The sequence below is a fragment of the Triticum aestivum genome, chromosome 3A (genome assembly GCF_018294505.1).
Source record: "Triticum aestivum cultivar Chinese Spring chromosome 3A, IWGSC CS RefSeq v2.1, whole genome shotgun sequence".
Lineage (NCBI taxonomy): Eukaryota > Viridiplantae > Streptophyta > Magnoliopsida > Poales > Poaceae > Triticum > Triticum aestivum.
The window spans coordinates 713,894,712-713,920,816 of record NC_057800.1 but is presented as its reverse complement, the minus strand read 5'-3'; the positions used below and the strand labels follow the sequence as shown (position 1 = coordinate 713,920,816).

Sequence of the window (26,105 nt, the reverse complement as noted above, 5' to 3'; positions counted from 1 at the left end):
AGAGATCCCGAGTTCAAAGCGCACCTTTGCACATTCATTTTTGCCTCAGTTTGAACAGAAAAAAAGAGAGAAAACGGGCCGGCTCAGCGCAGCAGGGGGTGTGTGCCCGTTCGCGAATAGTGAAGAAACGGGCGCATAAGGTGCCATTTAGGGTTTGCCAGCTGTTGAAGCACCACCGGTTGGCGGGTTGTAGCATTGGCAGCAAGGCGCGTGGGGGCAAGGCATCCTCACTTGTTAGCCAGTTGCTGCATGAAACATCTCTGATTGCAGTTTTTTTGGCGTCAATGGTGGGAGCTCGCCATGTGTGATAGCCTCCAGCATCCCATCACCTCCGAACGCTGGTTCCATCGAAAAGAGTCGCCGCCTCCAACAAAACTCGCCGCCGGTTGCAGCAAAAAACCACCAGCGTCCCAGCAAAAGTCACAACGAGTTTCGGCAAAAGTTGCCGCTGGTCGCAGCAAAAAAAACCCCAACGGTTCTAGCATTCTCGGCTGCCCAGTTGTACCAAACCATCAACGACGGCGTCGCTGGTTGTAGCTCCGGTCACCATGGTGGTAGCATCTACGAGCATGGTTGTACCGAATCATCGACGACGACGTCTCCGGTTGTAGCTTCGGTGACCATGGTTGTAGCATCTGTGAGCATGGTTGTAGCAAAAATGTCGACGACGGCGTCGCCGGTTGCAGCTCAGGTGAGCACAGGTGTAGCTCTGGTGCACGTGATTGTAGCAAAAAAATCAAAACATCAACGACGGCGTGGCCCGTTGCAGCTCCGGTGAGCACGGGTGCAACTCTTGCGCACTTGGTTGTAGCAAAAAGTAGTCAACAACGGCGTCGCGAGTATAAATATGTAGGTTTGAAAAGTTCACGACGTGTAGAGAGAATCAGACGGTTATCCAACATTTTTGGCAACTAAAAATTCGGCTACCAACTGTTTGGCTGCCAACTTACTTTGCCGATCTCCCGAAAGTGTTGGAGAACGCAGTAATTTCAAAAAAATTCAGCCCCTTCCCTAGTTGGATTAGGAGAGGAAGGAAGGGGGGAGAGGGGGAAGGAAAGGGCGGGGGTGGGGGGGCTCCTAGGCTCCCTTCTCCTCTCTCCCACTATGGCCCAATAAGGCCCATATACTTCCGGGGGGGTTCCTGTCGGTGTCAAAACCGGCGGATCTCGGGTAGGGGGTCCCGAACTATGCGTCTAAGGTCGATGGTAACAGGAGACATGGAATACAATGTTTACCCAGGTTCTGGCCCTCTCTGTGGAGGCAATACCCTACTTCCTGCTTGATTGATCTTGATGAATATGAGTATTACAAGAGTTGATCTACCACGAGATCGTAATGGCTAAACCCTAAAAGTCTAGCCTGTCTAACTATGATTATGAGGATATCTGTGTACAGACCTAGCCCTCCGGTTTATATAGACACCGGAGGGATCTAGGGTTCCATAAGGTCGATTACAGAGAAAGGAATCTTCATATTTGGTCACCAAGCTTGCCTTCCACGCCAAGGAGAGTCCCATCCGGACACGGGTAGAGTCTTCGGTCTTTGTATCTTCACAGCCCATCAATCCGACCCATGTCTAATAGGTTGGACGCCCGAGGACCCCTTAGTCCAGGACTCCCTCAGTAGCCCCTGAACCAGGCTTCAATGACGAGGTGTCTGGCGCGCAGATTGTCTTCGGCATTGCAAGGCGGGTTCCCCTTTCCGAATACTCCAAGATAGTCTTTGGACGTAATGAACGTGTCCGGATCTGCAATACAAGCACCACACACAACCACAGAGAATATAATATTGCATGAGTCCAATCCGCTGACAACTTTTTGTAATGTGACATCACGTCCTCTTGGTCATCATTTCAAACCGTTTTCCGTCTCCCGTTCCACGTTTCGAGACGCGGTTTTAGTAGGCACGTCTTGTCGAAGCAGAGATCATGTCCCCTTATTACGGGATTCTCATCAATACGGGCGTGGATAATAGAACCGTGCCGTTTACACAGCCCTTGGGAACAGGTGAGTTTTAAGGCGAGCGGGGAGGCGCTTGATATTCACTGGATTTATAAGGAGATAAGGATTCCCCTTTATTCACCCACGCCTTCTCTCCTTCTTTGCCCTTCCATTCTCGAGCTCCAGCGCCCAAGTCCTCATTCTTTCCGCCTCAAGGAAGCACTCAGGCATGTCCGGATCTGGAGGGCAAGGCAAGTGATGGCCTCCTCCGTTAGGGAGAAGGACATCGCCAAGCTTCGGGAGGCCGGTATATGGCGAAACAAATCGCTCACCGGCTTCCAGCCAAGGGGCAAATCGTCCCCACCCCGAAGCCCAACGAGAGGGTGGTGTTCATCCCTCATTTCGTCTGCGGGTTAGGGTTTCCTCTCCATCTTTTCGTCCACGAGCTTATGTTCTATTACGGGCTAGATTTCCATGACCTAGCCCCGAACTCTTTCCTCAACATCTCGGCATTCATTGTCGTGTGTGAGGCCTTCCTCTGCATCCAACCCCACTTTGGACCCTGGCTCAAGATTTTCAACATGAAGCCGAAGGTGGTGGATGGCCAGCACACGAAGTGCGGAGGCGCCATGGTGAGCAAGCTGCCCAATGTCACATGGCCCAAGGGTACTTTTGTGGAGACCGTCAAGGAGTGGCAGAAACTGTGGTTTTACATCACAGAGCCCCGCGACGCCACCTAGACCGCGGCTCCCGAATTCAACTCTGGAGCTCCAATGCGGCTCACCTCTTGGATAGAGAAGGGCCCAAATTGGTCTTCGTTGGACGAACTGATAGTGATGCAAACGCGCATCCAAAGCATGGTGGATAAAAACATCAAGCTCGTCGACGTCATCCAGGTGATGCTGGTACGCCGGATCCTCCCATGCCAAAGCCGAACCTGCCCCTTATGGGAATTTGATCTGAAGAAGCACCAAACCTTGGAAAGGCTCTTCGGAACCACTCATGAAGATGCTTGGAAGTTGCTATTCAAAGGCAACGAGACGCCGCCAGCCATGGACTCGGACCGCGGGCACGATATTACCCATCATGCCAATGCGGTATGTCTTTCACGTCTTAAGGCGCATCCTCGACTTGCTTGTTTCAAGGAGGATATCTAAACTTTATTATTATTGTTTTTTTAGGTATGGACGGAGAGGGTGGAGCGGATTCACTATTCGGCTCCGCCGCCCAAAGAACCAGTCATCCCGCTCCGGGCGAAGATGCTGGTGCCTGCGCCCTATAAGGCACCGGAGAAGAAGGCCAAGAAGAAGGCCAAGGGGGTCCGGAGTGGCCTACGCCGCAAGGGAGCTTCAGACGTGTCGTCCGAAGACAAGACTCTCTCCTCCGCCGCCGAAGACGATGACGAGGAGGAGGAAGAAAATACCTCTCCCGTTGATGGGGGGAGGAAGAAGAGGGCGGCCTCCAAAAATCTGGAGGCGGAGGAGCCCAAGAGGGGGAAGGGTCCCCCTGCGGATAACTCCGCGTGAGACATCGACAGTAGCCCGGAGCGACGCCCCCGAAACAAGCCTCTGGCCATGTTGTAAGTACTAGAAACCCACATATGTCCATGCATCCGGCCTCTCTTGCTTCATAATATAATATGTTAATTTATGACATTGCAGTCCGGCCCATGATAGCTCCCTGTGATCCTCATCAAGAGGTTCGTTGCATTCGAAGGCGATGGCCAGCGGGTCACCGCCGGCCGCTCACTCTCCTACGGCCAAGGGCGACGATGAGGTGTTGTCCCAAAAAGGACCTTCCCCGGCCAGATAGAGGTTCAGGAGGCCGCCAGGGTGGCGCCAGAGGGCGAAGCCTCGGCTGCCAGACACATGGGGGAGCAGACCCCATGGTGACTGAGGATGGGGGCTTTGCTCAGTTCGGCCCCCAGTCGAATACAAGTCCGGAGACCTATATGGCTCCGGAATCTGGTGAGAAACCTCCTTCGAAAGAAGGGGGCGTGCCTATGCCGCCGGTGACGTCTGTCCAACCATAGGCACCGGATAATCTGCTGGAAGCGCTACGCGGCGCTTCCATTGTGGATGAACACCGTATCCTTACGGGTACGGTGATTGAGAGGGTTCAGTCCGTCAAGAGCGGACTAATCGAAGCCTGCAGCAGCCTGCTGACAGGTTTTGAGGTAGGCAACGCAAAATAGAAAATCCCAATATAGACAATAGCCCCTGAGACACGGTCCGGTGTTCGGAAAGAAGAGCCGGACAGAGGATCAATTTATTTTCGCAGGAAACTAAATATGTCTTATATGAATAAGCAGGCGTCGTTGCTGGCTGCGACCTCACACACTGCCGAAGTCTCCGGACTAAAGCAGAGACTGGAGCGAGCCAAGCAGGAGTTCGACCAAGCGAGGAAGCAGCTGGAAGACAAGCAAGGTATGTAATGACTTGCTATATATTCGAAAAGAATAAATGATGCGTCTTGACTGTAGTGCCATGATATGTGTAGGAGCGGCGACCGAGGTCGAGGTCCTTAAACAGGCCCTGGCCCAGGCCGAGGAAAAAGCTGCCAAGGAAAAAGCCACTCGCGAGAAGCACGAGGCCCGGCTTGATGAGGTCCAGCAAGGGCTCCAGGATGCGGTGAAGAAATGCAAAACCTTGGAGCGCGACGTTTCGGCTTGAGAGACCGAACTCGCTGTGGCCCGCCAAAGCGCGGAAGAGGCCCGTATTAAGGCCCAGGGCGCCCTCCAGGAGATCCAGGAGGCCAAGAAAATCACGGTGGGTAAGGTGTTTAGTATGCAAAGCAAATATGTGAAGAAGAAGTATCTCTTACTAACCCGGATTAGGAGTTCTCTAGGGGCGTTTGCGGATCTGCCGTGCAGTGTGTCTGACGCTGCAGAGTTCTTCCGAGCCGAAGAAGGGAGCTCTACGGAGAAGCTGTTCTGGTCGCAATATCTTACGCCAGAACATCCAGTGCCCTTTAGCAATCAGCTAAAACAGCTGGTCGAGCTACATAGGGTGGCAGAACTGGCCATGAAGGATGTAATAATCCGGCTGTGGCCTGCTGAAGCTATATCCGGCAGCTACTTCGGGCTCGTGAAGCGGCTGGTGAATGCATGTCCTCGGCTGGACGTCGTCAAGCGGTCGGTCTGCATCGAGGGCGCGCGCATGGCCTTTGCCCGCATCAAGGTGTGGTGGGCGAAGATGGATGCCGTCAATCTTACGACCGAGGGACCGCCAGAGCGCAAGGAGCACCGCATGCCCGAGCGGTATTTTGAAGACGTCCTGGAGGTGTCTCGTATTGTAATGTGCGCAAGACATTATTTTTGGATGAATACATTCATGTTGTCTCTGCCTTGTATGATGAAACAAAGTCGTTATGCAACAAAATGTTTGTTGTTTTAAAAAAATTTACCTCATGTGCACCCGTGTTGTATGAAATCTAAGAGTTGTTTAGTCGTCGGCTTCTGCCCCCACATAGGTAGTACGGGGGTGTTCGGGATGTAATCTAAACAGTCTTGATCCAATTGTTTGGTCCTTGAAGGAGGTGTTTAGCGCGACGAACCAGACAATCGGACCATGCGGCTTTAACACCCTCACTTAGCCATAGGAGTTTGACAATAAAAATATAGGCGCAACCCCTAGTATCCAAACTAGGATGCTGTAAACACCTGATCGGGTAAGTACCGATCCCTCGCGTAACGCGAAAAAAATCTCTAAGGATTTGAGACCTCCGAAGAGCTGACCGGCTCTCGCCGCATCATGACAGTCAGTTTTCGGCTTTCTCTACTGAGGTGCTCATCCGGGTAAACCAGGCACAATTGCAGTAGTTCTCCCTTTACTACACTAGCCGATACAGCGGAATGTAAGGTAGCAAGCACAAGAGCCGGGCAACCCAACTATTGACCAAAGATATGATTTGGAGCCAATGCATATAGTGCTAAATTTGGGGTGCTGAACTATACTATAAAAAGTGTTCAGACTTTGTTGCCATGTTGTGGGGTGCTATGAAGCCCCTGGCAAATTGAAACGTACCAGAGTGTATGGGTGCTATTTGATAAAGTTATCAAAAAAAGAAAAAGAAGAAAAGGTAGTAAGCTAGAGCCGTAAAATTTGGGCCGCAAACTGTTTCCATTATCATTTCATTAGTGCGTTAAAGCGCATTTATACAAGTAGTGCGATAAGCAGAAGGCTATTTGATATGCCTTAAGAAAGGGAGAGCTGCGTGTGGGTCCTGAAAATAGGTAAAGGGGTCGTTAAAGAAACCACCTAAAAATTTGCCAGTACGTCCATGCTTCTTGTCGTCTTGGTGTATTTATCCTTTGAAAAGAACCGATGATCAAGCCGTTAGGGAAGGCCTGTGAAAAACAAACCTGAAAAAGGAGGAAAAAAGGAAATAGTGAAAGTATGTGTGTCGGGAGGCGGTCGAGCCGTATTGTGGATCACAAGCTAGTTATGCCTCCATCCATGCCCATGGTATTTCGAGTGCGTAGTTATGTACGCGCGGTACAATTGCTGCCTTTTGGTCGGGACTTGGACGGAGGCCGAATTGCTAGTCGAGCTCTTGACGAGCCGAGCTGTTCTGCTGCAGAATTGTCCGGACTCTCTTGACAGTGTCCGGGAGCTCGGCCGCCGAATTAAGGTTCTTCTTGAAAAGGCCGCTCTGTACTTCTGCTGCTAAGGCAGCGGTGTGCTCCTCGGTGCGGAGGGAGAGTCCGGTGTTTCCATTAACTGTTATGACGCTGCGTGGTCCGGGCATCTTGAGCTTGAGATAAGCATAGTGTGGCACCGTGTTGAATTGAGCAAATGCGGTTCGTCCAAGCAGTGCGTGATAGCCACTGCGAAAGGGGACGATATCGAAGGTTAACTCCTCGCTTCGGAAGTTGTCCGGAGATCCGAAGACAACCTCTAGTGTGATTGAGCCTGTACAACGGGCCTCTACACCTGGTATGACTCCTTTAAAGACAATCTTTGTGGGCTTGATCCGTGATGATTAATGCCCATTTTGCGCACTATATGCCACCGTCCACCAGGACTCGTGTTAGGTGGAACCCATCAATTATTGGGTCCAGGACCAGTGCAGCTGAACCGCCGTGACGGATACTGGTTGGATGGTCCCGACGATCGAAAGTGATCGGGCATGACGACCATGGATTAAACTTTGGGGCGACTGGCTCTATCGCGTAGACGTCCCTAAGCGCGCTGATACGTCTCCGTCGTATCTACTTTTCCAAACACTTTTGCCCTTGTTTTGGACTCTAACTTGCATGATTTCAATGGAACTAACCCGGACTGACGCCGTTTTCAACAGAATTGCCATGGTGTTATTTATGTGCAGAAACAAAAGTTCTCGGAATGACCTGCAACTCCACGGAGATTATTTTTGGAAATAATAAAAAATACTAGCAAAGAATCAAGGCCAGGGGGCCCACACCCTAGCCACGAGGGTGGGGGCGCGCCTGCCTCCCTGGGTGCACCCCCTGCCTCGTGGGCCCCCTGGAGCTCCACCGACCTCAACTCCAACTCCATATATTCGTGTCCGGGGAGAAAAAATTAGGAGAGAAGGATTCATCGCGTTTTACGGTACGGAGCCGCCGCCAAGCACTAAACTCTCTCGGGAGGGCTGATCTAGAGTCTGTTCGGGGCTCCGGAGAGGGGAATCCATCGCCATCATCATCATCAACCTTCCTCCATCACCAATTTCATGATGCTCACTTCCGTGCGTGAGTAATTCCATTGTAGGCTTGCTGGACGGTGATGGGTTGGATGAGATTTATCATGTAGTCGAGTTAGTTTTGTTAGGGTTTGATCCCTAGTATCCACTATGTTCTGAGATTGATGTTGCTATGACTTTGCTATGCTTAATGCTTGTCACTAGGGCCAGAGTGCCATGATTTCAGATCTGAACCTATTATGTTTTCATCAATATATGAGAGTTCTTGATCCTATCTTGCAAGTCTATAGTCACCTATTATGTGTTATGATCCGTTAACCCCGAAGTGACAATAATCGGGATACTTACCGGTGATGACCGTAGTTTGAGGAGTTCATGTATTCACTATGTGTTAATGCTTTGGTCCGGTACTCTATTGAAAGGAGGCCTTAATATCCCTTAGTTTCCAATAGGACCCCGCTGCCACGGGAGGGTACGACAAAAGATGTCATGCAAGTTCTTTTCCATAAGCACGTATGACTATATTCAGAATACATGCCTACATTACATTGATGAACTGGAGCTAATTCTGTGTCACCCTATGTTATGACTGTTACATGATCGATCGCATCCGGCATAATTCTCCATCACTTATCCATTGCCTACAACCTTTCCATATAGTGTTCTTCGCTTATTTACTTTTCCGTTGCTATTGTTACAATCACTACAAAACACCAAAAATATTACTTTTGCTACCGTTACCTTTTACTACCGTTACCACTACTATCATATTACTTTGCTACTAAACACTTTGCTGCAGATATTAAGTTTCCGGGTGTGGTTGAATTGACAACTTAGCTGCTAATACTTGAGAATATTCTTTGCCTCCCCTTGTGTCGAATCAATAAATTTGGGTTGAATACTCTACCCTCGAAAACTGTTGCGATCCCCTATACTTGTGGGTTATCAAGACTATTTTCTGGCGCTGTTGCCGGGGAGCATAGCTCTATTCTTTGAGTCACTTTTGATTTATATCTGTTTATCACTATGAAGAACTTGAAAGATCCAAGAACCAAGATTTATCCCTCAACTACGAGGGAAGGTAAGGAATTGCCATCTAGCTCTGCACTTGATTCACCTTCTATTTTGAGTAAGCTTGCGACACCTACACCTGCTATTCATTCTGATATGTCGCATGTTATTGATGATGCCACTTCTGCTTTGCATGATACTTATTATGAAACTACTTCCATGCTTGATACTACTGTACCACTTGGTGAATTTCTTGACGAACAACTTGCTAGGGCTAGAGACAATGAAATTACTGAAATTGATAATATTGATGAAAGTGCTGATGAAGATTCTCCCCCTAGATATGAATTGCCTGTTGTTCCTGAGGGTTATGTTATGGATGAAGAAACTGCTAGAGACTTTCTTGCTTGCAACGATAGAAGTGATCTTAAGAAATTATTAGCTAAGCTGAAAGAAAAATCTCTAAATTCTAGAATGAAATATGATCCTACTTATGCTACTTCACCTATCTTTATTGCTGATAAGGATTATGATTTCTCTGTTGATCCTGAGTTAATTACTTTGGTTGAATTTGATCCTTTCTATGGCTATGAATCTGAAACTGTTGTGGCACATCTTACTAAATTAAATGATATAGCTACCCTGTTTACTGATACGTCTCCAACGTATCTATAATTTTTGATTGCTCCATGCTATATTATCTACTGTTTTGGACATTATTGGGCTTTATTATCCACTTTTATATTATTTTTGGGACTAACCTATTAACCGGAGACCCAGCCCAGAATTGCTGTTTTTTTTGCCTATTTTAGGGTTTCGAAGAAAATGAATATCAAACGGAGTCCAAACGGAATGAAACCTTCGGGAACGTGATTTTCTCACCGAACATGATCCAGGAGACTTGGACCCTACGTCAAGAAATAAAGGAGGAGGCCACGAGGTAGGGGGCGCGCCTACCCCCCCAGGTGCGCCCTCCACCCTCGTGGGCCCCCTGTTGCGCCACCGACATACTCCTTCCTCCTATATATACCTACGTACCCCAAAAGATCAGATACGGAGCCAAAACCCTAATTCCACCGCCGTGACTTTCTGTATCCACGAGATCCCATCTTGGGGCCTGTTCCGGAGCTCACCGGAGGGGGCATCCATCACGGAGGGCTTCTACATCAACACCATAGCCCCTCCGATGAAGTGTGAGTAGTTTACGTCAGACCTTCGGGTCCATAGTTATTAGCTAGATGGATTCTTCTCTCTTTTTGGATCTCAATACAATCTTCTCCCCCTCTCTTGTGGAGATCTATTCGATGTAATCTTCTTTTTGCGGTGTGTTTGTTGAGACCGATGAATTGTGGGTTTATGATCAAGATTATCTATGAACAATATTTGAATCTTCTCTGAATTCTTTTATGTATGATTGGTTATCTTTGCAAGTCTCTTCGAATTATCAATTTGGTTTGACCTAATAGATTGATCTTTCTTGCAATGGGAGAAGTGCTTAGCTTTGGGTTCAATCTTGCGGTGTCCTTTCCCAGTGACAGTAGGGGCAGCAAGGCACGTATTGTATTGTTGCCATCGAGGATAACAAGATGGATTTTTTATCATATTGCATGAATTTATCCCTCTACATCATGTCATCCTGCTTAAGGCGTTACTCTGTTTTCATTAACTTAATACTCTAGATGCATGCTAGATAGCAGTCGATGAGTGGAGTAATAGTAGTAGATGCAGGCAGGAGTCGGTCTACTGGTCTCAGACGTGATGCCTATATACCTGATCATACCTAGATATTCTCATAACTATGCTCAATTCTGTCAATTGCTCAACAGTAATTCGTTCACCCATCGTAAAATACTTATGCTCTTGAGAGAAGCCACTAGTGAAACCTATGGCCCTCGGGTCTATCTTCATCATATTAATATTTCAATATTTAGTTATTTCCTTTGCTTTTTTACTTTGCTTTTATTTTACTTTGCATCTTTATCACAAAAATACCAAAAATATTATCTTATCATATCTGTCAGATCTCACTCTCGTAAGTGACCGTGAAGGGATTGGCAACCCCTTATCGTGTTGGTTGCGAGGAGTTATTTGTTTTGTGCAGGTACTAGGGACTCGCGCGTAGCCTCCTACTGGATTGATACCTTGGTTCTCAAAAACTGAGGGAAATACTTACGCTACTTTGCTGCATCATCCTTTCCTCTTCAAGGAAATCCAACGCAGTGCTCAAGAGGTAGCATTTACTAATGATGAGAAAACTCGCTACTATTATATCCTTAAATTATTTCCGTTCTTATTAAAGGGTGATGCTAAGATATGGTTTAATTCTATTGATCCTGGTTGTGTGCGTAGTCCCCAAGATATGATTTATTACTTCTGTGCTAAATATTTCCCCGCTCATAAGAAACAAGCTGCTTTAAGCGAAATATATAATTTTGTGCAAATTGAAGAAGAAAGTCTCCGACAAGCTTGGGAGAGGCTTCTCCAATTGCTTAATGCTTTGCCTGATCATCCTCTCAAGAAAAATGAAATACTTGATATCTTTTATAATGGACTAACTGATGCTTCCAGAGATTACCTGGATAGTTGTGCTGGTTCTGTTTTCAGGGAAAGAACACCGGATGAAGCTGAAATTCTATTGAATAATATGTTGACAAATGAAAATAATTGGACACTCCCTAAGCCTATTCCTAAACCAACTCCGAAGAAAAGGGGTGTTCTATTTCTCAGTCCTGAAGATATGCAAGAGGCAAAAAATCCATGAAAGAAAAGGGTATTAAAGCTGAAGATGTTAAGAATTTACCTCCTATTGAAGAAATACATGGTCTTAATTTACCTCCTGTTGAAGAAATATATGATTTTAATCCATCACCTATTGAAGAAACACATGGTCTTGATAACCCAACACAGGTAGTAAAGGTAAATTCTCTCTATAGATATGATAAAGCTGAAATCCCATTCACCAAGTTTGCTAGCCCATGCTTAGATGAGTTTGACAAATTTATGGTTAAGCAAGAAGACTTCAATGCTTATTTTGGTAGAGAATTAAAACCCAGTGCTGATATGCTTGAACACTTGGGAGATTATATGGCTAATGTCAAAGGTGAACTTAAACTTATTAGTAAACATGCTTCTATGGTTACCACTCAAGTAGAACAAGTACTTAAGGCTCAAAATGATTTGCTCAATGAATTGAATAGTAAGAATAAGGACTATGCTGTTAGAGTGGCTACTAGAACTGGTAAAATGACTCAGGAACCTTTGTATCCTGAAGGCCACCCTAAGAGAATTGAGCAAGATTCTTAGAGAAATAATATAGATGCACCTAGTCCTTGTAAAAGGAAGAAAAAGAAAATTGATAGGACTTTGCATGCTTCTAGTGAACCTATTGCTGAACCACCTGAGAATACAAATGATATGTGTATTTCTGGTGCTGAAACATAATCTGGTAATGAACATGAACCTAGTGATAATGTAAATGATAATGTTCATGTTGATGCTCAACCTAGTAATGATAATGATATAGAAATTGAAACTGATGTTGATCTTGATAACCCACAATCAAAGAATCAACATTATGATAAGAAAGACTTTGTTGCTAGGAAACACGGTAACGAAAGATAGCCTTGGGTTCAGAAACCCATGCCTTTTCCTCCCAAACCATCCAAGAAAAAGGATGATGAGGATTTTGAGCGCTTTGCTGAAACGATTAGACCTATCTTTTTGCGTATGCGATTAACTGATATGCTCAAAATGAATCCTTATGCTAAGTATATGAAAGAAATTGTTACTAATAAAAGAAAGATACCAGAAGCTGAAATTGCCACCATGCTTGCTAATTACACTTTTAAGGGTGGAATACCTAAGAAGTTAGGAGATCCAGGAGTACCCACTATACCATGCTCCATTAAAATAAATTATGTTAAAACTGCTTTATGTGATCTTGGAGCCGGTGTTAGTGTTATGCCTCTTTCTTTATATCGTAGACTTGATTTGAATAAGTTGACACCTACTGAAATATCTTTGCAAATGGCTGATAAATCAACTGCTATACCTGTCGGTATTTGCGAGGATGCGCCTGTTGTGGTTGCAAACGTTACTATTTTAACGGACTTTGTTATTCTTGATATTCCCAAGGACGATAGTATGTCTATTATTCTTGGAAGACCCTTTTTGAATACTGCAGGGGTTGTTATTGATTGCACCAAAGGCAATGTCACTTTTCATGTTAATGGTAATGAGCATACGGTACACTTTCTGAGGAAACAACCTCAAGTCCACAGTATCAATTCTATTGGAAAAGTTGAAGGAAATATGCCCTAGAGGCAATAATAAAGTTATTATTTATTTCCTTATTTCATGATAAATGTTTATTATTCATGCTAGATTGTATTATCCGGAAACATAATACTTGTGTGAATACATAGACAAACTAAACATCACTAGTATGCCTCTACTTGACTAGCTCGTTAATCACAGATGGTTATGTTTCCTAACCATAGACATGTGTTGTCATTTGATTAACGGGATCACATTATTAGGAGAATGATGTGATTGACATGACCCATTCCATTAGCTTAGCACCAGATCGTTTAGTATGTTACTATTGCTTTCTTCATGACTTATACATGTTCCTATGACTATGAGATTATGCAACTCCTGTTTGCCAGAGGAACACTTTGTGTGCTACCAAACGTCAGAACGTAACTAGGTGAATATAAAGGAGCTCTGCAGGTGTCTCCAAAGGTGAATGTTGGGTTGGCGTATTTCGAGATTAGGAATATTCACTCCGATTGTCGGAGAGGTATCTCTGGGCCCTCTCGGTAATGCACGTCACATAAGCCTTGCAAGCATTACAACTAATGAGTTAGTTGCAAGATGATGTATTATGAAACGAGTAAAGAGACTTGCCGGTATCGAGATTGAACAAGGTATTAAGATAGCGACGATCGAATCTCGGGCAAGTAACATACCGATGACAAAGGGAATAAAGTATGTTGTTATGCGGTCTGACCGATAAAGATCTTCGTAGAATATGTAGGAGCCAATATGAGCATCCAGGTTCCGCTATTGGTTATTGACCGGAGACGTGTCTCGGTCATGTCTACATTGTTCTCGAACCCGTAGGGTCCGCACGCTTAAGGTTTCGATGACAGTTATATTATGAACCAAGTAATATGATTAATTGAACCTAAATTCATCATAAACTTAGTCCTGGTAGTATTTTGCAAATCATGTTGTAGATCAATAGCTCGTGTTTTTGCTTCCCTGTGTTTATTTTGATATGTTCCTAGAGAAAATTATGTTGAAAGATAGTAGCAATGATGCGGATTGGATCCGTGATCTGAGGTTTATCCTCATTGCTGCACAGAAGAATTATGTCCTTGATGCACCGCTAGGTGACAGACCTATTGCAGGAGCAGATGCAGACGTTATGAACATTTGGCTAGCTCAATATGATGACTACTTGATAGCATTGTTGAGGAAATCGTTAACTAGTAACTGCTCGGTTGGCTGGCGAGTAGGGGATTAATAGGCTAATCGGCAAGTTAATCGGCCATTTAATCAATTAATCGAACAATTTATCAGTTTATCGGCTACTCGGTGACCCTATGAGTAGGGATTCATCGGCAAGTTAACTGGTTAATCGGATGAATTCTTGAACAGGGCTTGATAGTTTAGTGCACCATGCTTAATGGCTTAGAATCGGGACTTCAAAGACGTTTTGAACATCATGGAACATATGAGATGTTCCAGGAGTTGAAGTTAATATTTCAAGCAAATACCTGAGTTGAGAGATATGAAGTCTCCAACAAGTTCTATGGCTAAAAGATGGAGGAGAATCGCTCAACTAGTGAGCATGTGCTTAGATTGTCTGGGTACTACAATTACTTGAATCAAGTGGGAGTTAATCTTCCAGATAAAATAGTGATTGATAGAATTCTCTAGTCGCCATCACCAAGTTAGTAGAACTTCGTGATGAACTATAATATGCAAGGGATAACAGAAACGATTCCCAAGCTCTTTGTGATGCTGAAATCAACGAAGGTAGAACTCGAGAAAAAACATCAAGTGTTGATGGTAGACAAGACCACTAGTTTCAAGAAAAGGGCAGAGGGAAGAAGGGGAACTTCAAGAAGAACAGCAAGCAAGTTGCTGCTCAAGTAAAAAAGCCCAAGTCTGGTCCTAAGCCTGAGACTAAGTGCTTCTACTGCAAAGGGACTGGTCACTGGAAGCGGAACTACCCCAAGTGATTGGCGGATAAGAAGGATGGCAAAGTAAACATAAGTATATTTGATATACATGTTATTGATGTGTACTTTACTAGTGTTTATAGCAACCCCTTAGTATTTGATACTAGTTCAGTTGCTAAGATTAGTAACTCGAAACGGGAGTTGCCGAATAAACAGAGACTAGTTAAGGGTGAAGTGACGATGTGTGTTGGAAGTTGTTCCAAAATTGATATGATCATCATCGCACACTCCCTATACTTTCGGGATTAGTGTTGAACCTAAATAAGTGTTATTTGGTGTTTGCGTTGAGCATGAATATGATTTGATCATGTTTATTGTAATACGGTTATTCATTTAAGTAAGAGAATAAATTGTTGTTCTGTTCACATGAATAAAACCTTATATGGTTACACACCCAATGAAAATAGTTCATTGGATCTCGATCGTAGTGATACACATAAACATAATATTGAAACCAAAAGATGCAAAGTTAATAATGATAGTGCAAACTTATTTGTGGCACTGCCGTTTAGGTCATATTGGTGTGAAGCGCATGAAGAAACTCCATGCTGATGGGCTTTTGGAATCACTTGATTATGAATCAGTTGATGCTTGCGAACCATGCCTCATGGGCAAGATGACTAAGACTCCGTTCTTCGGAACAATGGAGCGAGCAACAGATTTGTTGGAAATCATACATACTGATGTATGTGGTCCGATGAATATTGAGGCTCGCGACAGGTATCATTATTTTCTGTTCTTCACAGATAATTTGAGCAGATATGAGTATATCTACTTGATGAAACATAAGTCTGAAACATTTGAAAAGTTCAAAGAATTTCATAGTGAAGTGGAAAATCATCGTAACAAGAAAATAAAGTTTCTACGATCTGATCGTGGAGAAGAGTATTTGAGTTACGAGTTTGGTCTTCAGTTAAAACAATGTGAAATAGTTTTGCAACTCACGCCACCCGGAACACCACAGCGTAATGGTGTGTCTGAACGTCGTAATCGTACTTTACTTGATATGGTGCGATCTATGATGTCTCTTACAGATTTACCGCTATCGTTTTGGGGTTATGCATTAGAGACAACTACATTCACGTTAAATAGGGCACCATCTAAATCCGTTTGAGATGACACCGTATGAACTATGGTTTAGCAAGAAACCTAAGCTGTCGTTTCTTAAAGCTTGAGGTTGCAATGCTTATGTGAAAAAGTTTCAACTTGATAAGCTCAAACCTAAATCGGAGAAGTGCGTCTTCATAGGATATCCAAAGGAAACTATTGGATACACCTTCTATCACAGATCCGAAGGCAAGACTTTTGTTGCTAAATTCGGAAACTTTCTAGAGAAGGAGTTTCTCTCGAAAGAACTGAGTGGGAGGAAAGTAGAAAACTTGATAGGTAATTGTACCTTCTCCCTTATTGGAAAGTAGTTCATCACAAAAATCTGTTCTTGTGACTACTACACCAATTAGTGAGGAAGCTAATGATGATGATCATGTAACTTCAGATCAAGTTACTACCGAATCTCGTAGGTAAACCAGAGTGAGATCTGCACCAGAGTGGTATGGTAATCCTGTTCTGGAAGTCATGTTACTAGACCATGACGAACTTGCGAACTATGAGGAAGCGATGATGAGCCCAGATTCCGCGAAATGGTTTGAGGCCATGAAATCTGAGATATGATCCATGTATAAGAACAAAGTATGGACTTTGATGGATTTGCCCGTTGATCGGCAAGCCATAGAAAATAAATGGATCTTCAAGAGGAAGACGGACGCTGATAGTAGTGTTACTATCTACAAAGCTAGAATTGTCGCAAAAAGGTTTTCGACAAGTTCAAGGTGTTGATTATGATGAGATTTTCTCACTCGTATCGATGCTTAAAGTCTGTCCGAATCATGTTAGCAATTGCCGCATCTTATCTAGCAAATGGATAACAAAACTGCAATCCTTAATGGATTTCTTAAAGAAGAGTTGTATATGATGCAACCAGAAGGTTTTGTCAATCCTAAAGGTGTTAACAAAATATGCAAGCTCCAGCAATCCATCTATGGACTAGTACAAGCATCTCAGAGTTGGAATATACGCTTTGATGAGTTGATCAAAGCATATAGTTTTATACAGACTTGCGGTGAAGCCTGTATTTACAAGAAAGTGAGTGGGAGCACTACAACATTTCTGATAAGTATATGTGAATGACATATTGTTGATCAGAAATAATGTAGAATTATTCTGCAAAGCATAAAAGAGTGTTTTGAAAGAAGTTTTTCAAAGAAAGACCTCGGTGAAGCTGCTTACATATTGAGCATCAAGATCTATAGAGATAGATCAAGACGCTTGATAAGTTTTTTCAATGAGTACATACCTTGACAAGATTTTGAAGTAGTTCAAAATGGAACAGTCAAAGAAAGAGTTCTTGCCTGTGTAACAAGGTGTGAAATTGAGTAAGACTCAAAGCCCGACCACGGCAGAAGATAGAAAGAGAATGAAAGTCATTCCCTATGCCTCAATCATAGGTTCTATAAAATATGCCATGCTGTGTACCTATTGTATACCCTACACTATTTTTGGCAAGGGAGTACAATAGTGATCTAGGAGTAGATCACTGGACATCGGTCAAAATTATCCTTAGTGGAATAAGGAAATATTTCTCAATTATGGTGGTGACAAAAGGTTCGTCGTAAAGAGTTACGTCGATACAAGCTTTGACACAGATCTGGATGACTCTAAGTCTCGATCTAGATACATATTGAAAGTGGGAGCAATTAGCTAGAGTAGCTCCATGCAGAGCATTGTTGACATAGATATTTGCAAAATACTTACGGATCTGAATATGACAGACCCGTTGACTAAAATTATCTCACAAGCAAAACATGATCACACCTTAGTACTCTTTGGGTGTTAATCACATAGCGATGTGAACTAGATTACTGACTCTAGTAAACCTTTTGGGTGTTGGTCACATATCAATGTGAACTATGGGTGTTAATCACATAAAGATGTGAACTATTAATGTTAGATCACATGGCGATGTGAACTAGATTATTGACTCTAGTGCAAGTGGGAGACTAAAGGAAATATGCCCTAGAGGCAATAATAAAGTTATTATTTATTTCCTTATTTCATGATAAATGTTTATTATTCATGCTAGAATTGTATTATCCGGAAACATAATACTTGTGTGAATACATAGACAAACTAAACATCAGTAGTATGCCTCTACTTGACTAGCTCGTTAATCAAAGATGGTTATGTTTCCTAACCATAGACATGTGTTGTCATTTGATTAACGGGATCACATTATTAGGAGAATGATGTGATTGACATGACCCATTCCATTAGCTTAGCACCTGATCGTTTAGTATGTTGCTATTGCTTTCTTCATGACTTATACATGTTCCTATGACTATGAGATTATGCAACTCCCGTTTGCCAGAGGAACACTTTGTGTGCTACCAAATGTCACAACATAACTGGGTGATTATAAAGGAGCTCTGCAGGTGTCTCCAAAGGTGAATGTTGGGTTGGCGTATTTCAAGATTAGGATTTGTCACTCCGATTGTCGGAGAGGTATCTCTGGGCCCTCTCGGTAATGCACGTCACATAAGCCTTGCAAGCATTACAACTAATGAGTTAGTTGCAAGATGATGTATTACGAAACGAGTAAAGAGACTTGCCGGTATCGAGATTGAACTAGGTATTGAGATACCGACGATCGAATCTCGGGCAAGTAACATACCGATGACAAAGGGAATAAAGTATGTTGTTATGTGGTCTGACCGATAAAGATCTTCGTAGAATATGTAGGAGCCAATATGAGCATCCAGGTTCCGCTATTGATTTTTGACCGGAGACGTGTCTCGGTCATGTCTACATTGTTCTCGAACCCGTAGGGTCCGCACGCTTAAGGTTTCGATGACAGTTATATTATGAGTTTATGCTTTTTGATGTACCGAAGTTTGTTCGGAGTCCCGGATGTGATCACGGACATGACGAGGAGTCTCGAAATGGTCGAGACATAAAGATTGATATATTGGAAGCCTATATTTGGATATCGGAAGTGTTCCGGGTGAAATCGGGATTTTACCGGAGTACCGGGAGGTTACCGGAACCCCCCGGGAGGTATATGGGCCTTAGTGGGCTTTAGTGGAAGAGAGGAGAGGTGGCCAGGGCTGGGCCGCGCGCCCCTCTCCCCTAGTCCGAATAGGACAAGGAGAGGGGGGCGGCGCCCCCCCTTCCTTCTCTCTCTCCTCTTTCCCCCTTCCCGAATCCTATTCCAACTAAGAAAGGGGGGAATCCTACTCCCGGTGGGAGTAGGACTCCTCCTGGCGTGCCCTCCTCCTGGCCGGCCGCACCCCCCCCCCCTTGATCCTTTATATACGAGGGCAGGGGGCACCCCTAGACACACAAGTCGATCCACGTGATCATATTCTTAGCCGTGTGCGGTGCCCCCTTCCACCATAATCCTCAATAATATTGTAGCGGTGCTTAGGCGAAGCCCTGCGACGGTAGTACATCAAGATCGTCATCACGCTGTCATGCTGACGGAACTCTTCCCTGACACTTTGCTGGATCGGAGTCCGGGGATCGTCATCGAGCTGAACGTGTGCTAGAACTCGGAGGTGTCGTAGTTTCGGTGCTTGATCGGTCGGGCCGTGAAGACGTACGACTACATCAACCGCGTTGTGCTAACGCTTCCGCTGTCGGTCTACAAGGGTACATAGATCATACTCTCCCCTCTCGTTGCTATGCATCACCATGATCTTGCGTGTGCATAGGAAAATTTTGAAATTACTACGTTCCCCAACAAAAATTCCATCGATTACTTTTGGAGGTTTTGAATTTCCTCTTCCTACTGTCAAGAAGAAATATGATATTCTTATTGTTGGGGATGTGCATATCCCCGTTGAGGTAATCTAGTGTTATTCAAAAATTCTCCGGTTCCATGTTATTCGGAATGAGTTTGTTAACAACACTTGATCAACCTTGTTAATGGATTCCTTTTGATGATCATGAAAATGGATAAAGTTAGAAAACACAACTCTCTCTACCCTCTTTCTACTTTCTGTTATTTATATTAAATAAAGCAAAACTAGTAATCTCTGTCTGTTTTCTGATTATCCGTGCAATATAAAAATACCCCGAAAATAAAAGTTCTCCAAATGCCCTGAAATTTAAATATGATTTTTCTGGAATATTTGAGAATATCTGGCATTGAGAACACAGCAGGGGGCATCCACCTGGCCACGAGGGTGGAGGCGCGCCCTACCCCCTGGGCGCGCCCCCTGCCTCGTGGGCCCACGGTGGCCCTCCTCCACTTATTCCTGCACCCACACACTCCTTCTTCCTCCCACAAACACCATTATCCAGCTCAAGCACGAGTTCTAGCCCCTTTTGCTACGATTTTTGATCTCCTTGCTCAAGGCACCTCTCACAAAACTGCTTTGTGGAGTTGTTCCTTGGTATGTGACTCCTCCATTGGTCCAATTAGTTTTTGTTCTAGTGCTTTATTCATTGCAATTTTTTGCTGCTTAGGTGACCCTATTATTGAGCTTGCATGTCAAATTTATATGGTTCCAAGTAGTTCTAATGCATGATATAGGATCTAGGCACTTGTAGGAGTAGTTGCTATCAATTTTGTTGAGTTTGGTTTACTTTTATTTAAAGTTACTAAAAATTTCAGAAATTTTTTAGAGGAAGAAATATGTTTAGGAAAATGTACCAAGGTGGTTCTTCAAGGAAACAAGGACCCATGCTTGCAATGCGTGATGATGATGATGATGAGCCACCAAGGGACGCTCCAGTGCGGCCTTGTCAATGGCCTTCAGAGGACTTCATGGATCGAGCAGGAATTAAGGATATTGGTTTGAGATTGGGATTTCTTACCGATTATTCGTTCTTGATCCGTACCTTGTTGATTTATTTCTCTACCTTAATTCTATGTGGCTTCTCAATTTATGGATACGTGACCATTTGAAGAGGAATGCATTCGTTCATTTTGTTCGGATGTGAAGACTATATGTTGCAATTTTCATTCCGTTGGATTCAGCTTCAATATTTATCTGTCAATGTGCTAATGGTGGTCAACCTCTTCAGGATGGCTCCTCCAACGCGCACGACTCCGAATCCTGATCCGCCACCACCTCCACCTCCTCCGGAGGCATGGCAAGCTGTGATGGCTGCAACCAATGCAAACACACAGCTGATCATGCAAATTCTTCAAGAGCGCAATCAAGGCAGTCAAGGGAATCAAGGCAGCAATCAGAGTCACTTTGCTACACTCAACCAGTTCCTTGCAAACGCGCCAAAGACTTTCGGCAATTGTGTTGAGGCAACCGATGCTGACGATTGGCTTGTGGATCTGTGTAAGCATTTCGAGTGCAGTAACGTCAGGCCTGAGGACTTTGTCAAGTTCGCTTCCTTCCAACTGAAAGATCAAGTTGCAGAATGGTTCCAGCAGTACAAGGATTCCATAGGTGGACGTGTTATCACTTGGGATGATTTCCATCGAGATTTCCGAGCTCATCATATTCCGCAGAGCGTGGTTGAAAGCAAGCGTGAGGAATTCCGCAATCTGAAGCAAGGCTCTTTGTCTGTCTATGACTACAACAAGTTGTTCCAGAAGCTCGCCCGCTTTGCCAAGCAGGACGTCCCTGATGAGAAGAGCATGATATACCAGTTCAGGGATGGTCTCAGAGAAGATATGCAGCTCGCTCTTGTTCTCTTCGAGCCCTTGAGATATGATGAGTTCTACAACATGGCACTGAAGCAAGAGGCTGCTCAGTTGAGGTGTGATGCTTCCAGGAAGCGAGTCAGAGATGTTACTCCTTCTTCCTCTACTCAAGTGGCCAAGCAGCAGAAGTTTTGGCTTCCTCCTCCTCCGTTCCGTCAGCCGTATCAGCCGAAGAGCAAAGGTGGCAGTGGTTCTTCCCACCCACCCAACCCTGGCTTTCAGAACAAGACTTCGTCTCAAGCTCCAAGATCGAGTGCTCCGTATCACCGTCCTCTTTCAGAGGTCATGTGCAACAAGTGCCAACAGAAGGGTCACTATGCCAACAAGTGTCTCAACCAGAGGCGTCTTCCTCCTCCTCCTCCTGTCAGATCGGCAAGTACAGCTGTGGTCAAGCATAACCCCAAGTCCGCCAAGGTCAATTTGATGAATGCAGCTCAGGCAGAGGACTCGTCAGATGTGATCATGGGTAACCTCCCTGTTAATGATATTCCTGCTAAAGTTCTTTTTGACACGGGTGCATCGCATTGTTTCATCTCGAGGCCATTTGTTTCTAAGCATGAGTTGCCTTTGCAAGATTTGCCTAGACAGTTATCTGTTGTTTCTCCGGGTAAATTTATGAATGCAAGCGCTATTGCCCCAGATGTTTCTATCACATTGGGCGATTACAAGTTTCTCTCTTCTCCGGTGGTTCTTGGTAACTCGGATATTGATCTTATTCTCGGAATGGATTGTCTTTCTAAGCACAAGGCTCAGCTTGATTGTGCAGCCAGGCAGATTCAATTGACACATTCGTCTGAGGATGTAATTGTCTTTGCCGCTCGTGATGATACTATCCGTCTGTTTTCTCTCAATGAGAAGGGTGAATTGGATGCTATCTCTCAAATTCCAGTCGTTTGCGAATATCAAGACGTCTTTCCAGAAGAGCTCCCAGGAATGCCTCCGCACCAGCCAGTTGAATTCGTTATTGATCTTGAGCCTGGCACGGAACCTGTGTGCAAACGTCCTTACAAGCTCGGACCTGAAGAGTTGAAGGAGCTGAAGAAGCAACTTGATATGCAAGAGAAAATGGGTCTCATCCAGCCTAGTTCTTCTCCGTGGGGTTGTGGTGTTCTTTTTGTGAAGAAGAAGGATGGAACGGACCGACTTTGTGTTGATTACCCTCCAGTGAATAAGAAGACCATCAAGAACAAATACCCACTTCCCAACATCAATGAGTTGTTCGAACAACTCAAAGGTGCCCAAGTATTCTCCAAGCTTGATCTCCGTATGGGTTATCACCAGATTCGCATTCGTGAAGAAGATATTCCCAAGACAGCATTCAGAACAAGCTTTGGTTCATATGAATACACCGTCATGTCTTTTGGCCTCGCCAACGCTCCTCTGACGTTCTCTCGCATGATGAACTTCATCTTCAACGCCTACACCAATGACTTCATTTTGGTCTATCTCGACGACATTCTGGTTTTCTCGAAGAACAAGGAAGATCATGCCAAGCACTTGCGTTTGGTTCTTGATAAGCTCAGAGAACATCAGTTCTACGCCAAGTTCTCCAAGTGTGAATTTTGGCTCGATGAGGTTCTTTATCTTGGTCATATCATCTCTGCCAAGGGCATTGCCGTGAATCCTGAGAAGGTGTCTGCAATTGTGAATTGGGAACCTCCTCAGAACGTGAAGCAACTCCGCAGTTTTCTCGGTCTCGCAAGCTATTGCCGAAGATTCGTTGAAAACTTTTCTAAGATCGCAAAGCCTCTCTCAAATCTTCTTCAGAAGCACTTCAAGTACGTTTGGTCTCCGGAGTGTGATATTGCTTTCAACACTTTGAAAGAGAAATTGATCACTGCTCCAGTTCTGACTCCACCTGATGAATCCAAGCCGTACGAGGTCTTTTGTGATGCCTCTCTCCAAGGTCTTGGCGCAGTTTTGATGCAAGAGAAGAAAGTTGTTGCTTATACATCTCGCCAGTTGAAGCCTAATGAGAAGAACTACCCAACTCATGATCTCGAGTTGGCGGCAGTTGTGCATGCTCTTTTGACTTGGAGACATCTTCTATTGGGAAGAAAAGTGGATATTTTCACTGATCACAAGAGTCTCAAGTACATCTTCACTCAGCCTAATCTCAACCTCAGGCAAACTCGATGGGTCGAAATGATTCAAGAGTATAATCCGAGTATTGAGTACACTCCAGGCAAGGCCAATGTGATTGCTGACGCTTTGAGCAGGAAGGCTTACTGCAACAGTCTGATTCTTAAGCCTTATCAACCCGAGCTTTGTGAAGCTTTCCGCAAACTTAATCTGCAAGTTGTTCCTCAAGGTTTCCTCGCCAACCTTCAAGTCTCTCCTACCTTAGAAGACCAGATTCGCCAAGCCCAGCTTCTTGATGCTATGGTGAAAAAGGTGAAGATTGGGATTGCCAAGAGTCAGTCCAAGTACAAGTGCTACCGCCTTGATGACAAGGACACTCTCTTCTTCGAGGATCGTATTGTTGTGCCCAAAGGTGACCTCCGTAAAGTGATCATGAACGAGGCTCACAATTCTCTCCTCTCCATCCACCCTGGGAGTACGAAGATGTATCAGGACCTTAAGCAAGCTTATTGGTGGACTTGAATGAAGCGCGAGATCGCTCAATTCGTGAATGAATGTGATGTCTGTAGAAGAGTGAAGGCAGAACACCAAAGGCCAGCTGGTCTCCTCCAACCTCTTGCCATTCCAGAATGGAAGTTTGACCACATTGAGATGGACTTCGTGACTGGGTTTCCAAAGTCCAAGCGTGGCAATGATGCTATATTCGTTGTCATCGACAAGCTCACCAAAGTGGCTCACTTTCTGCCTATCAAAGAGTCAATCACTGCAGCTCAATTGGCGGAACTCTATACCTCTCGAATTGTCTCTCTGCACGGTATTCCTCAAGTGATATCTTCAGACCGTGGCAGCATCTTTACCTCCAAGTTTTGGGATTCTTTTCAGAAGGCCATGGGCACTAACATCCGCTTCAGCACTGCTTTCCATCCTCAAACAAGCGGTAAAGTCGAGCGTGTCAACCAGATTCTTGAAGATATGCTCAGGGCTTGTGTGATCTCCTTCGGCATGAAGTGGGAGGATTGTCTTCCTTATGCTGAATTCTCCTACAACAATAGTTTTCAAGCAAGTTCGGGCAAGGCCCCTTTTGAAATTCTCTATGGCAGGAAGTGCCGTACCCCTCTCAACTGGTCTGAAACTGGTGAACGTCAGCTTTTGGGTAATGACTTAATCACAGAAGCAGAAGAAATGTGCAAAGTCATTCATGATAACCTCAAAGCAGCCCAATCCCGCCAGAAGAGCTACTATGATAGTAAGCACCGTGATTTGGCTTTCGAGATCGGAGATCATGTTTACCTCCGTGTCTCTCCTATGAAAGATACTCGTCGCTTCGGTATCAAAGGGAAGCTTGCCCCTAGATATGTGGGATCTTTCAAGATTGTTAGCAAGAGAGGCGACCTCGCCTATCAACTCGAGCTTCCTTCAAACTTTGCAAATGTTCATGATGTGTTCCATGTCTCTCAGCTTCGAAAGTGCTTCAAGACTCATGACCGCACCGTCAACTTCGAGGACATTGAGCTCCAAGAAGATCTCTCTTATCGTGAGCACCCAGTTGCTATTCTTGAAGAGACTGAACGCAAGACTCGCAACAAGTCAATCAAATTCCTCAAAGTCAAGTGGTCGCACCATTCCGACCGTGAAGCTACCTGGGAACGCGAGGATCACCTCCGTTCTGAGTACCCGGAGTTCTTTCAGTCCTAGATCTCGGGACGAGATCCTTTCGTAGTGGTGGAGTGTTGTAACACCTCGGATGTAACTTTCCCAATTTGTACTCCAACTCTTGCCGTTTCCGGCGTTAAGTTATATTTATTTCTCGGGTTCGGGTCTTTGTCTCCATGTGTTGTTGTCTTTGTCATGCATCTCATATCATGTCATCATGTGCATTGCATTAGCATACGTGTTCATCTCATGCATTCGAGCATTTTCCCCGTTGTCCGTTTTGCATTCCGGCGCTTCATTCTCCTCCAGTGGTCATTTCTAGCTTTCTTTCGTGTGTGGGGTTTAAACATTTTTGGATTGGACCGAGACTTGTCATGCAGCCTTGGTTTACTACTGGTAGACCGCCTGTCAAGTTTCGTATCATTTGGACTTCGTTTGATACTCCAACGGTTAACCAAGGGACCGAAAAAGCCTCGTGTGTGTTGCAGCCCAACACCCCTCCAATTTGGCCCAAAACCCACCAAACTCTGCTCCATCATCTAGAGCGTTCGATCACGATCGCGTGGTCGAAAACCGCACCTCATTTGGACTCTCCTAGCTTCACTTATGCCTATAAATACACCCCCTCCATTTTCGGATCTCCTCCCCCACGAAACCCTAAAAAAAACCTCTCCGTCGCCGCCGGACAACGTCCGCGCGAGCCGGACGTGTCCGTCCACCGCCGCCTCAGCAACTCTCCTCCCGCCACGTGGCCTCCCCGCCGGCGCCTCCCCGCGCGGCCCG

At 44.8% G+C, this 26,105-nt stretch overlaps 1 protein-coding gene across 3 annotated transcripts; it reads left to right on the top strand.

Annotated features, from left to right (window-relative positions):
- Window positions 1-2,718: 2,718 nt before the first annotated feature.
- Window positions 2,719-4,248, top strand: LOC123059361 (uncharacterized). 3 transcript variants are annotated; one of them, XR_006427429.1, is made up of 3 exons: window positions 2,719-3,037; window positions 3,122-3,519; window positions 3,602-4,248. XR_006427429.1 is itself a non-coding variant. In XM_044481942.1 (2 exons), the coding sequence occupies exons 1-2, from the start codon at window positions 2,777-2,779 to the stop codon at window positions 3,464-3,466; spliced, it is 606 nt and encodes a 201-aa protein (XP_044337877.1). In that variant the 5' UTR covers window positions 2,719-2,776; the 3' UTR covers window positions 3,467-4,248. The 3 variants fall into 3 exon arrangements, 2 of the variants coding, with proteins under 2 accessions (XP_044337877.1, XP_044337875.1); XM_044481942.1 differs by having other exon boundaries at window positions 3,122-4,248; XM_044481940.1 differs by having other exon boundaries at window positions 2,719-3,519.
- Window positions 4,249-26,105: the final 21,857 nt, after the last annotated feature.